The 13,465-nt window shown below is 39.5% G+C and overlaps 1 protein-coding gene across 1 annotated transcript in view; it reads right to left on the bottom strand.

Moving 5' to 3' along the window:
* The window catches only part of LOC133521272 (BMP-binding endothelial regulator protein), an 83,743-nt gene that overhangs the window by 3,881 nt on the left and 66,397 nt on the right, over window positions 1-13,465 (bottom strand). Inside the window, exons 4-7 of the mRNA XM_061856140.1 lie at window positions 9,014-9,284; window positions 2,971-3,180; window positions 2,351-2,595; window positions 556-1,695 (exon numbers count right to left, since the gene is read on the bottom strand). Of these exons, the coding sequence (XP_061712124.1) occupies window positions 610-1,695; window positions 2,351-2,595; window positions 2,971-3,180; window positions 9,014-9,284 (1,812 nt within the window). The 3' untranslated portion in view covers window positions 556-609. The remainder of the gene's footprint in view (window positions 1-555; window positions 1,696-2,350; window positions 2,596-2,970; window positions 3,181-9,013; window positions 9,285-13,465) is intronic.

The raw sequence follows: 13,465 nt of genomic DNA, 5'->3' as shown, positions 1-13,465 counted from the left end.
CATTGAAAATAATATTAAATTTATATGAAAACGTTAAAATCAAAAGATTTCATTTTTAAAAGTTGTTAATCAAAAGTTATATCGTTTTAGGAGTATAATATATGGTTTAATTATTTGCTCGTGTTACAGGAAATACTCGGTATATATGTGTAGGCAGTAACGGGAAGTATTACATAGATATTTATAGACATAATGACTTTCACATAAAACATGTTAGCTAACCTAACCTACATGAGAAAAATAAATAAAAGCCCTGATTTGTATCTTCAACAAAATAAAACCACAGCATGACAAAACGAGTTGTTACGTTTGTGTTAATACCTAGTTTCCTTTCTGAATATTAATTTAGATCAAACATAATGTAGGTATGAAACATTAAGAATTATTTCCTCTACAATCTACCTATTAGAATCGATAAAGCGTAATGTAGTGAGATGAAAAAAGACATAAAGCAGAAACTAATGTAAAAACTTTTTCAAAAATGATTATCTAGTTAATTTTCTTAACGATGTAAGGAGTAAGATAATAAAGCGTTAACAACTTAAAAGTAATTACCTCGCTTCACCACACTGGCAGATTTGACTAGTAGATGCGGAGCCGCTAACAAAATTAATCAGGATGCAGAATCGGCGGCGGTGGGCGACGTCCAGACCCCGGTTTAGGCATGGTGCCGGGCAGCAGCAGCGCCGTGTCGGGCGGCGAGGCGCGCGCGGCGTCGCGCCCGCGCGTCAGCCACGGCGGCGCCGCGCCCGCGCACCACGCCTCGTGCTGCCAGGCCCGCGGCGCCGCGCCTAGCCGCGCGCACTCGCGCGCGTACGCGCCGTACGCCGCACAGTGACACCGAAAGCCAGAACAACTGCATGCGTCTAACTCACACGCCTCCCTATAATTGTGAGGATTCACTTTCGCCGCACACTCGGTAAAAGCTTCGTACTTGTCGAAGCCGCGGCACAGCCGACGCGCCTTGGCCCGCCGGCGCGGCCGGCACTGGGAGCGACCGGGGCGCTCGCGCCGGCGCGAGCAAGCTCGCCGACCGCCCACCCGCCACGACGAACCGAACTCCCACGCGTCGCTCATCATCCGACCTTCGCGCGATCTCATATCGTCCTTCGCTATAGAGTTAAAATTGCCACATAAACCGCACAATTTTCCTTTATACACACTCGACACTGTAACTTCCAAGAAGCCATCTCCGTCCCATAACATTTGCACTCCGATGTTGGCCTTCAAAAGCACGGAACCGTTGCTGCGAATTAACTCCGCTACGCCGCTCTCTCTGTGGGGCAAGCTAATTCTGTTGCCGTTTACTTTGATTCGCATCTTTTTCCCCATATTAATTTTGGTAGACCCTATCCGGAGAGTGGCCGTGCGTGTCCAGGAGGAATGAGAAGTGTTTCTAGCATCGTTAGAAATCCTTATCGAAAATGAACCGTTTGCGCAGTCGGACACTAATTGATATTTACAGGATCCTTGGAAACTGTAGAATTTTCCGTCAAAGGTCTTGTAATGGGGATCCCCGAAGACGGTACAGATGCCGTCGATGTCGACACACCGCGCGCAGCACTGGCCCGGCACGCGCCGCAACGTCTGGTCGGGAGGACAACTCACGACGGGGCAGCGCTCCATGGCGCAGCGAGGTTCACCGCCGTGGCATTCACAGGATTTGCAAGCATCAAGCTGCCACGTTTCACCATCCTGAAATAATAATAGTGTCATATATATTTTATTTCAGTATTTCATACGTATACTTTAAAGCAACTGAAACCGCCCAGGTTTGCCCTTGTACGTTAAATCTTAAATGTCGCCAGTCACACATATATCGAGATCAAAACAGGGCTGTATTATATAATAGAACTGTGTTTTTTATCTGTTGGCAAGTCAGCATCAAATAGATATTGACGGCCAAAGTGGCCAAATATATCGGAACACATCCTTATTTCTATGTTTACGTGTTGTGTTACTATCTATTTTACCAAATTGACCGTCACTATCTTTTTAATGCTGACTGTCCCTGTGACAATTTTACCCTCCTGTAACAGTCATGTTAAGTATTGGAAATGTATGAACTACGCTTATAGATGTAACACGCATGAAATATTTTCGAATATGCATTTGGTGTTTAAAAATTAATTTTAAAATATAGGTACCGACTGATATTACCACCTACTAACTAGTACTCATACTTGTAAAGCCCACCACATAAATATAAACCAAATTATTTATTGCCATCAAAATATAGTTAGTCTTAAAGTAATCTGATCAGACATAAACCCATTTGTCTAAATTACAAATTAGAAAATGATAACCTTCGCACTTAACAAAAAATAAGTCTAGCAGAAGTTTTATCCACCTGATAAGTATTCCCGCCTATTACACATGCGGCCTTCGCCTCCTCGACTTGCGGGCACTCAGGGCAGCACTTGCCCGGCGCCGGCGGGCGCGCGCGGGCGCCGCACGTCAGCACGGGGCACGTGTGCCGAGCACACACCACCGTCCCGTTCATACACGTGCAGTCCGTACACGGATCCACGCGGAACGATGCCAGGTGCGCGTGGAGGCTGTTGCCGATTATGCACGGCTTTGTGAAAGTGTGACCTGGAGTTTGTAGAAATTATTCTAACATATAAAGATTACATTAAATTAATGTGTTATATTAAAGTACCGCACAGCGATGCACGTCTACGAATGTTAAATATGCAAAAATATAACTTGCCAATTCATAATCCAACAAAGTTAAAGTAGTACCTAGGTGTATTGGCATTTTGTCGACAGGATGATTTTAATAACTTGCAATATTTTATGATGTAAATAAATAGGTCATACTGAGCAATTTTTACTACGGGACCAACCCCGAAATCGCAGAAAAGAAAATTACTCTTCTATAGAAAATATCAACATCAGACCAGCCAAAATGTAAGAAACAGCCAATTTTTATAGCTAACAAGGGCTAAAACAAAAATATAAACTTACTGGGCAGCATCTTGTCTACTGTGGGCACATTGCAGCGGGGGCAGCACTCGCCAAGTGGCGTGTGTTGTTGCGCAGATGCGCAAGGCAGCACAGGACACGCACGCTTGGCGCACGAGAGCGCGCCGTGCACGCAGCGGCACGACAGGCACGGCTCCTCCGGGATGCGCACGTCGCGCCCTTCGCCCACTCTTTGGCCGTTTATCACGCATTCTGGAAACGAGGAGAAGTGAGGTTGAATAAATAAAAACATTCCACTAAATTAAACGTATTAGTAATGTTTCATGAACGTATCTTGGTCACGGAAAATACTCCCCCTCCTTCACTTTACTCACAAACTCCGGGTTCGTTAAGACTGGGTCGTCCAGTGGCGCCCTAATTAGTGGAATTGTGTTTTATAATAAACCAATTAATTTCTGTATAATATTAATATTGTTGATGGCAAATGGTGGGCCATATTTTTTCGTGTATAACCTACATATGAAAGTGAAACTCCAGAATTTTCTGCTAGATAGACAAAAATTGTAGCACTAAGGCAACCGTGCCATCAAATACACATGCACACGCGCACACACAACACACACACGCGCACACACAACACACACGCGCACACACACACACACACACACACACACACACACACACACACACACACACACACACACACACACACACACACACACACACACACACACGCGCGCGCGCGCGTACAAATGGGTTTATATAAAATTTATTACGTTATTCTTTATAACTCTTTTTTCATTGATCGATCCTTACGTTTTTGTTACTTCATATTGGACTAATGCTGTGATTTACTATGTTTTTATGTTTTCTTGGATATTTGTGCCAATTAATTCTTGTTTTACTTTTACTTCTACTTTTAATTTTAGTTTTAGCAGGCTTGACTGATAATCAGCGTCACGTAGTGTGTCCTAGCTAGGACTCACTTCGTGGCATCAAGGTTAATTTGAGTATGACAATTTATGTTCTTTTTGTGCTAATTAATTCTTCTTATCTTATTTTATATGTCTGATACTAGTTATTTTTTCTCAAAATTGTAATACAAAGAAATCAGAGCTAGTAGATGTTTTACAGCGACGAAAACTGGTACTAGAAATAAATATATGTTACGTAAATATTCATGGGTGACTCTTAAATTGTGTCCAGATTTTTTTTATAAAAGTTTTTTTTATTTTTCATATATTGTTGCGTATATCAAAAGTACAAACAAAAACAAACTTTTGATGCATGTGGTCAAGCTTAATACCCTCAGGAAAAGTAAATATAATGAGTACATAAACACGGTTATGACAAAGTGTCTCTCAGTCGTGTCATTTCGGCATTTTGGCAGCTAACTCCATTATTTTGATTTATATAATAATTTTAGCATAGTTACTTATAACTTCCATGACTACGACAAATCTAATGACAGCTCATACGTTGAAATCCGTCAAACTATAAAGGCTGTGGTGACAAAGAATTGCATATCATCATACATATATACACACATATACACGCGACAAACATTTTTCTGCTTTGCCAGTCGGGCAATAATAGCAAATGATCTATACCTAATAAAAATCCATTTCCAAAGAGTGAATATGCCTCTAAATTAATCAAACGAATTCATAATGTCACAACCACGTGTTTATATGTCACGGACGTGGACTTAAGTACCTACTTAATGATCGGTATTACCTTAAAATTACCTTTGATTTTGCAAATGTCTTTGTATTTAGCTCAATCTCTAATGTATGAGGTATATTTTATGTTACAAACTATAACGTGAAACTAGTATGACTTTTAAAACTCGAACACGGCGAACACTAAGTAATAATTTTTCGACAAACCTTGATGGCTAAAGGGACCATTTGAAAATATGGGCTATAACCGCGAAAATCGAAATTCGTCAATTGTGAGCATTTTTATCTGTCACTCTAATTACGCCTTTATTAAAAGAGCAAGATCCCCGCAATTTGCGAATTTCGGTTTTCACGGTAGGCCCCCTGACAACAACACATTGTTGCTATTCTAAAAAACTTTAAAAAGGCTGCCAGTCGTAAAGATAATTTTCTACCGAGTACCGCATGTTTAAATTACCACGTGCGGCGGTGACACGAAAACTGATCACAAAATGAACATTTTTTTTTAAATTACAATGTAAGTCAAGTTTTCAACATTGTTATATAACAGGGATTAGTGTCTTATATTTGATACAAATTCTTGGAAAATCACTTCATATTCAAATATATATATAATCCCGGGAAGTCATACTACACGTCACATGACACGTGACATTCCGATTTTTTTAATATGTGTAATACTCTAAGGACAATACATTTAGGTTGACATAAAACTAGAGATAAATTGCTAAGTATATTTGTATGTAGAGTTTACTTATTTTCTTAAAAATATATGCTATTCTTACAGGTAACACAAAAAACGTAGGTAACAATAAGAATCACCCAATGCTAAGTTTCAAATAATTTAAGCATGTCTTTTTAAAATGAGAGCGTTACTTCAATTCTATGCGAGCGGCTTTTTGGCGATGGGTTCGTATTACTCTTGCCTTCCGATTAATAGTGTAGACGGTCTTCATATCATTTTTAGATAAGCTTTTAATTCACTGAGTCAATAATTATACAATAAAAAACTCCTCTTAATCCTCATTGTTCGGCTTTTTATACGGCAGCAAAATAAACATTTGAAACAAAAGCGCAAGCCATTCTTTAGCAAATAAGAATGGAAAGGATCAGCGGCGTGGCTGCGACAAAGCGTAAAGTCCATAAATTACTATGACTGGACGGTGAATCAATCAGGGCCTAATGACGGAGTCTGGCCGCACACGGCGCGCCCACCGCCGCGAACGGACCCTGAAGGCTCTACCGATACTTTTCTATGCTTGTAAGTGCACGTACGTACATTAGTAACACTTCCCTTCTTTAAGATAATTACAAATGTGAATACATAATAGATTTGTCCTCGCTTGGCATTCATTAGGCTCGCCCTCAGTCTTCTGTCGTGAAGTGTTTGGATATGTCAGTAGATGAATGTGCTTTAATAGCGACGCACACTCAATTCTAAGAGCGTGCTCGAGCCCGCTGCGTCAGCGCGTGTGACAAAATAACAATGGAGGAAGACACTCAAGTGTCTGTCGTAAAACTAGAGATGACTACACAAAGTAGGCTGTCCTTTTGTAGACAAACAATTAACTATTCATGTAAGACTCGACTTAAGTTTTAATTATACAAACAAGATTTATACCGATGAAATACCAACAGTTAACCAGATTACAGCTGGATTTTATTTAAATACACCTTGCTATATTTATTTAAATACACCTTGCTTTATTAATAACTAATGACAGGTAAGTTTATATACGTAAGTATGAAACAAGGATTATGCACATGAGCCCAACTCTATCAACAATTCACAGCACGCAGCGAGCGTCCATCACTCGCTAATTATTTCAATTTCTCAGATTGTCGTTGCAAGCATACCTAATAATAAAGACGGTTCTCCAAACACATTTAGAATTTAGATGAGTTTGTTACCGAGGTTAAAACAATCATACAATGAACTCAAACATCTCGAGACAGACGGTCGAAATCCTAAAAAGCCTCGCGCTGATAAGGCATCATGATTATCTCTACATTATGAAGAAATAATAAGTAGAAGAAGCAAAAAAGCTAATGCACCGTAGGGATCGTAAAACAAACAAACACGGGGTTCACCACGCGCTGCGCCCGAGCAGCCGCGCCGACGTCGGCCGCTTTGACCCGCACACAAAAACCCTCCCATCTTTACCTTTTAAGTAGGTTGTTAACTTTTTGATTTATGGTCAATAATAGAGCCGCAACGCCGTGGGAGACTTTTCGACCACCACAAATATATAATTTTAATGAACCCCTGTGAACACATAATAAGATCTTGTTGGATTTGGCTTCCATCCCTAAAGTTAAAGTTGCAGCCTTGCTGTACGTATCCTGCGGTACGGGCAGGACTCTGTGGCGAATGCCTGCGCTGGGTGGTCCGCTTTGCACAAATAAATAATCTTACAGCCTTCCATTATTAAACAAATAAGAAAATAATCTTTTCAATTTGCCAGTATCTTATTTGCCGGTGAGTAATAAACATGGTTAATCAAACTTCACAATCATTAAACCTTTTGGTAGAGCAGTACGAGTATCTGTTTATTATTTTCGCTTAATACTTACTATTTAATTGACGTAGTATTTAAACTAAGTTACCTTTGTTTTACTGTTTTTTTAGAAAAACAAATACCTATGAAAAACTTGTTTTTATCGATTACAGAATTATTTGCTTAATGACCTGATGATTACTTTTTGACCTTAATGATGTAATATAATATAGAATATAAAAATAAGTCACTGCATTGTTTTGATGGCAGTCATCACTAGCAATAAGGTCGGAGGTGTGCGGGTATAATGGCGGGCTATTGTGCGGTGCAGACTACTGCGCAACAAGTCTTCAGCTCATTGTCCACGCCGCGTGTGGGCGTGCGCTACCACGGCTCAGCGTCTGGATGCTCCTTCCAAGTGTACTTACATTAAACTGTTTTAATAGTTTATTATTATTTTTGCTTAAGCTGTGGCTATCGTTTAAGTAGGTGGGAGGAAACAGTAAACTTATACATTTATCACCTTCTACAATTACTATTTATACCTGTAGGACTTTAATATAAATCTCTCCTCTATGCAGCGACATTGTTTTGTTTCGTTGCGTTAACATCCCCTAATTGAAGCTAAATACATTATTTTGTTCGAAATTAATAATAAATAAAACGTTAAGCGACATACCTACTCCCAACATACCAACTAGCGCGCACGCAATCCGACTAATACAGCTATATCGGAATGCGTCGGCAATTTTCAAAAGAATTTCGAAGTCATCATCTTGTAAATTACTATTATTTGTTATGGAATTAATAAACTTGTTAGAGTTTCGGAGGTAAATTGTTGATCAGTTTTGGTTTTATTAGATCTGTTGTCGGCTTGTGTTTGTTTTTGTCCGGGATTGCGCTTGTTGGTCGTTTTTTGCCGCGCATGCGTCTGGGTGGCCGCTGCGCGAGACACGGCTGCGCCTGGGCAAAGACCCGCTGCACGCCGAGCAATTATAAACATTCAATATAAGTATCGTGCATAGCACTCGCGGTGGGAAAAGGCGTCAGTGTGAAACGATCAGAAAATTCCTTTGTCTGTGTATTACCTTATGAATGATATTTCTTTTACTGCTGCGTGTTAATGGTGTGTGTATATAGTCAGCTTGAAATTGAGGTACATTTAATTTTTTTAAACACAGCTTTCAGTCGACCTACAAAGATGCCTACAAAGATGATACTAGTCCAATTTCAAGGGTTATTGTATGATTTTGTTTGTGTACCTATAATGTCTTGAACAGCCTAAAGGGACCCACTTATTACCAGTTCGCCAGACGATATCGGCCTGTCAATTATTCGCGATTGTCAGCTTAGATAGGTACTTATAGTGACCATGCTTAATAGCGTATAGTATAGTATGCCTCACGCATATATATGTGCGAGGCGTGTTCAGTGCCGTTATACCAGCAGGTCGTCCAGCTCCAGCATTAACAGATATCTGATAAAGCCTTATCAGCACAGACAGGTCAGTTATAATGCATGTGCCGTTGGAGCTTTGGCTTGTCGCACGGCACGAAGCACCCAGGCCTCGAAATAGTGACACCCCGGCCGCGCAGCGCAGACACGTCCCTCCTTATCTCACCCCGTGTGCGAGGCGTGCTCAGTTCCGTTGTATCAGTAAGTCTTGCAGCAGTCTCAGATATCTGATAAAGCCTTACCGCCATAGACAGGATAGTTGTAATACGTGTACCGCTGGTGTCTCGGCTTGTCGCACAGCGCGTAGCACCCAAGGCCTCGAAATGGTAACCACACCGGCCTCACAGCGTAAGACACGTCCCTCCTCGTCCCACTCCGTGAGCGCAGCGTGCTCAGTGCCATTGTATCAGCAGCTTTTGCAGCAACCAAAGATATCTAATAGAGCCTTACCGCCACAGACTGGACAGTTGTAATGCGTGTGCCGCTGGTGTCTCGGCTTGTCGCACGGCGCGTAGCACTCAGGCCTCGAAATGGTAACCACGCCGGCCTCACAGCGTAGGACACGTCCCTCCTCGTCCCACTCCGTGTGCGAGGCGTGTTCAGTGCCGTTGTACCAGCACCCCTTGCAGCGCTCGCAGCAGCCCTTGCGAGGCATCGAAACAGCGCAGTCCTCCACCTGTCCGCACTCCTCTACGCCGTTGCTACACTCTACGTATCCGTTCTGAAAATAAATATTATAGGACATTATTACACAAATTGACTAAGTCCCACAGTAAGCTCAATAAGGCTTGTGTTGAGGGTACTTAGACAACGATATATTGTATATAATATATAAATATTTATAAATACTTAAATACATAGAATACACCCATGACTGACGAACAAATATCCATGCTCATCACATGAATAAATGCCCTTACCAGTATTTGAACCCGGGACCATCAGCTTCGTAGGCAGGGTCACTACCCACTAGGTCAAACCGGTCGTCAAAATAAACACCCATCATTATTATTTTACTTTTAGAATTGGTATCCGTACCTATTCATCATTATTATAAGAATTTAAAGGTGCAGTTGGGATCGATTTAAATTAAATGAGTATTGGTTTGCTTGTGCGGGCATCCACTCAATCTAACGAAGTCTAAATCCACATATATTATTATAACCTGTGGCTCTGTAAGCTGTAGACCTCGCGAGCATAGCTTAAAACTGAATAATGGTATGACTCCGCCATTTTGAATGATTTCCAAAAGCTGAATCGACAAAAAAAATTGATATAATCATCGTACCTACTTGCTCACGAAAATTTTACCCAAGCTAAAACGGTTACCTATGCTCACGCTCGGTCAATTAGACTACATCGTGGCCTATATATATTGCATAATCTTTCCCAATGAAACATGATTCGATTTACTTATTTTAATTTATTCACTTCCATTATAATAATTGCTAATATAATTAGGATCCACCTATCCACACTTTACCTGTAGTAGCAGTTTTATATGTCGGTGTCAAAAGTGACGTTTTTTTTATCGCATCTACTACCAAAGACACATTGATTGAGCAAGATACATAAAATTTTAGACAATTTCGTGCTTCGAATTTGACAGTAAACAAGATGGGGCTGTACAGCGCTATACATTTTGCGGAAACTCTGACTGTCAAAAGTTGACGTTTGACAATTCAATGTCAAATTAAGGGGCACGTTATTATCGACTTTGCCTTTACCTCTTTACCTCTCTATTATATAGAATCAATTCTTTTCGCTACTACCCTACCTATCTAATGTTTGGCGTATCTTAAAGTTAAGAGTCGGGCCGTTAGTATCAATGTACATTACAATCAAAAAGGAGTACCTTCACAGCCTTTTGTACGTCTTTTTACAAAGCTTTTATTTAACTTGCCATGTTAGTACTCGTATGTATATGCACAAGAATATTTTTTGTTAGTGTCAAATCTTGGAAGCTAAATATGACCCACTTCCCATTATGTAAATCGGATGACAATGCAATATTATGATGACATGGAACTCCATGAGATCAGCTAATCTGATGATGGAGACAGAAGGTGGCCATGGGAACTCTGTGATAAAACAACGCAAACTAATTGTGTTTGGGGTTTTTTTGCATTGTCTCGATGAGTATTAGTTGCCCGTGGAAAGAAAAGCACAGTCAGCGATAAAACTTATACCAAAAATATTTTTTATACATATTACTCTGAAGGGATGCTTTTTGCGATAACTAAAAACGGCTTTACTGATTATGTCCGCTATAGTTTTATCTACACCGTGTTTTTTTTGATTTGCGTTAATTTCGAGGGTGCATTCCTGAGCTTAAATTAAGTAACTTTCTCAAAGATACCGATATTCTAACTAACTCCATTTCGGAGATAATCAATCATAAATTTTTATATTATAAGGCCCTTACGAGCGTGTACACTTGCTTTAGGACCTGTTTACTTATTAGTTAGTGTTTAGTGCGAGTTCATACATTTGCTACTAAACGTACGTACTATCTCGGACGATCGATGTTAGAAATGACATTGATATGTCACAGTTTTCAATTGTTTGGTTGAGTTAAATGTAATGCCCGTGTTACAACAACGCTATATGCAACATTTAGTTACTTTTTATAAAAATAAAAATAGTAAAAAAAAAACAAAAAAAAATTTTTTTTTTGAAAATTAACTATGCCATTTAGTTTCCTTAAACGTACTTACCGAAACCCCGGAGTTAACGCAATTCAATAAAAACACGGTGTATATTAAGCTCTATTTTAATGTTTTTTTTTTCATACATTTTTTAAGTTTAATAATTTTTGGACTTATGGTTTTTTTTCTTTCGGAGCGATCGATTATTTCCTAAATTATTTACTTTATCAAAGAATGGTTGTTGGAGACCCTTATTTGATTTAAAAGACCTATCCAACGATGGAGTGGGGTACCATACTATTGGGTGAAAGCGAAAAAAATCGGAAAAAACATATTCCCTAAGAAAATCTTTTTTGTAGATTTTATTTTACCGTTCTATTGCCATGCTTGATTTATGAATCCATGGCAAATTGCAGCTTTCTAGCATGGAACAAAGCCGAGGGCGAACAGACACACGGACATGGCGAAACTACAAGGGTTCCTACTGTTCCTAGTTGACTACGGAACTTAAAAACTCGCTGAGAACATACTTAATTAACTAGGTACGTATTAGTACCTAAAACTATAATTCATAATTATCAGTACATAGGCATAGAGTTAAATGAAAAATTAAAATCGACTTGCGGTCTATTAAATAAAATAAAAACAACAAAGTACCTACCTAAGTAGCTTGCGATTGTTCAGCAAAAAACTGTATGTTAAAGATCAAAAGAATGTGTACGTATTAAAACACAAAGACAATTAAATGATTTTTTGTACGAGCAAACAATGTTTCATTGCTAACAATAAACTTTAATGTGTCAATTACGCCTACACAAGGTGGCAACCGCGATTGTGGTTGAGCGATAAGTACGGAACAGTTTTTATATGACGTTTTCCTAGCCCTCTTTTGTTTTATTCATTTCAAAGGTAACAGATGTGCAGGACCGTGTTGTTCGCACAATAAAATTAATACATCTTTAGTCTCCTGGGGTGATATTCCCATCGTTTGGAAAGCAGAGGCGGGCCTGACCACATGACCACATTGGCAACATGTGGTCATGCACATTGCAAATACGCATAGGTGACACACAAGGTGACACACGTTAAATAAGTATGGGATTTTAAGCTATTGACATAGTTTTTTTCGTCCACCACGCACTTTGTATGTACATAGTGAACCTAGTGCACAGGGGATGCGGTATGATCACAGTTGTTATGGACATGCGAGGTCATGTTACAGCGGTTAGCGAACTCGGGCCGAGTGTCCAACTTGCCCTCTCTCGGTAAGGAAATGGAACGGAACCCCTGGCACGCCAGACGCTGAGTATTAATTACCTCCATTTGTAAGACAACGTTGTGGCTGGCACACTGGGTTGTTCCCATTTGATCCCACGCCTTCTATCCCACGACTTAAACCAACAAAAACTCGAGTTCTATCGCACGTTACGTGATAACCCAAAGGATACGACTTTATTTTATTCAATTTGATGGTTTTTACGCGTGGGATATAATGGGAATAAGCCAGGCGTGACGATACTGACGATGAGATAGTATTTTATTGACTATTTTACTAAGTAGGTGCTTATAGCTGTCTACATTAAAAACTTCTTAATTATTTGTTTTCTTTTTTTATCTACTATGTTGATAAAATATAAACTGAAATAGATGGCACATTAAATCATATCAGGAAGTTAAGAAAAAGTGACCTTCCAGGGGTGGAATTCATGGTTACATTTTCTTAATGCATGACGTCTATTTTAGTATATATTTTATTTACTATAGTAGTGTGAGTACTAAAAATCACAAATCAAATTTATGAGGATAAATTTTAAACTGAAATGAAAAAAACTGAGAGTTAATTCGATCCATGCCACCATGACCCAGGTAGCCGAGGGATTTATTTTTAATTTAGGCATCAGTCGCGATCGCAGAGAACGCTGGTTCGATTCCAGCCTTGGGCACTGGAGGCTTTGGTCACTTTTTCTTTCGTGTATCAGTTTGCAAATCAAAATATTTAATACAATTATATTATTTGTTCTCGAGTTAATAAAATAAATACAATCCCTTATTCTGAAGGGAGTAATGCCGATATGCCCATTCGATTTAGTTTTAAAGTGCCGTTTGTCTACTAATTTTATTATTTCGTGCAATGTAAGCGATAGATTGTACAGGTTTTTCACTTTTTTGCAGCTCTATTGTTTTCTGGTAACAACCGAATCCAAATCTAATCAAATTCAAATATTCAATTAGTTTATGCACATTTTCGAAAAGT

Source organism: Cydia pomonella, chromosome 9 (genome assembly GCF_033807575.1).
Source record: "Cydia pomonella isolate Wapato2018A chromosome 9, ilCydPomo1, whole genome shotgun sequence".
In the NCBI taxonomy this organism is placed as follows: Eukaryota; Metazoa; Arthropoda; class Insecta; order Lepidoptera; family Tortricidae; genus Cydia; species Cydia pomonella.
The sequence above is the reverse complement of the archived record's forward strand: the minus strand, read 5'-3'. Positions and strand labels throughout refer to the sequence as shown.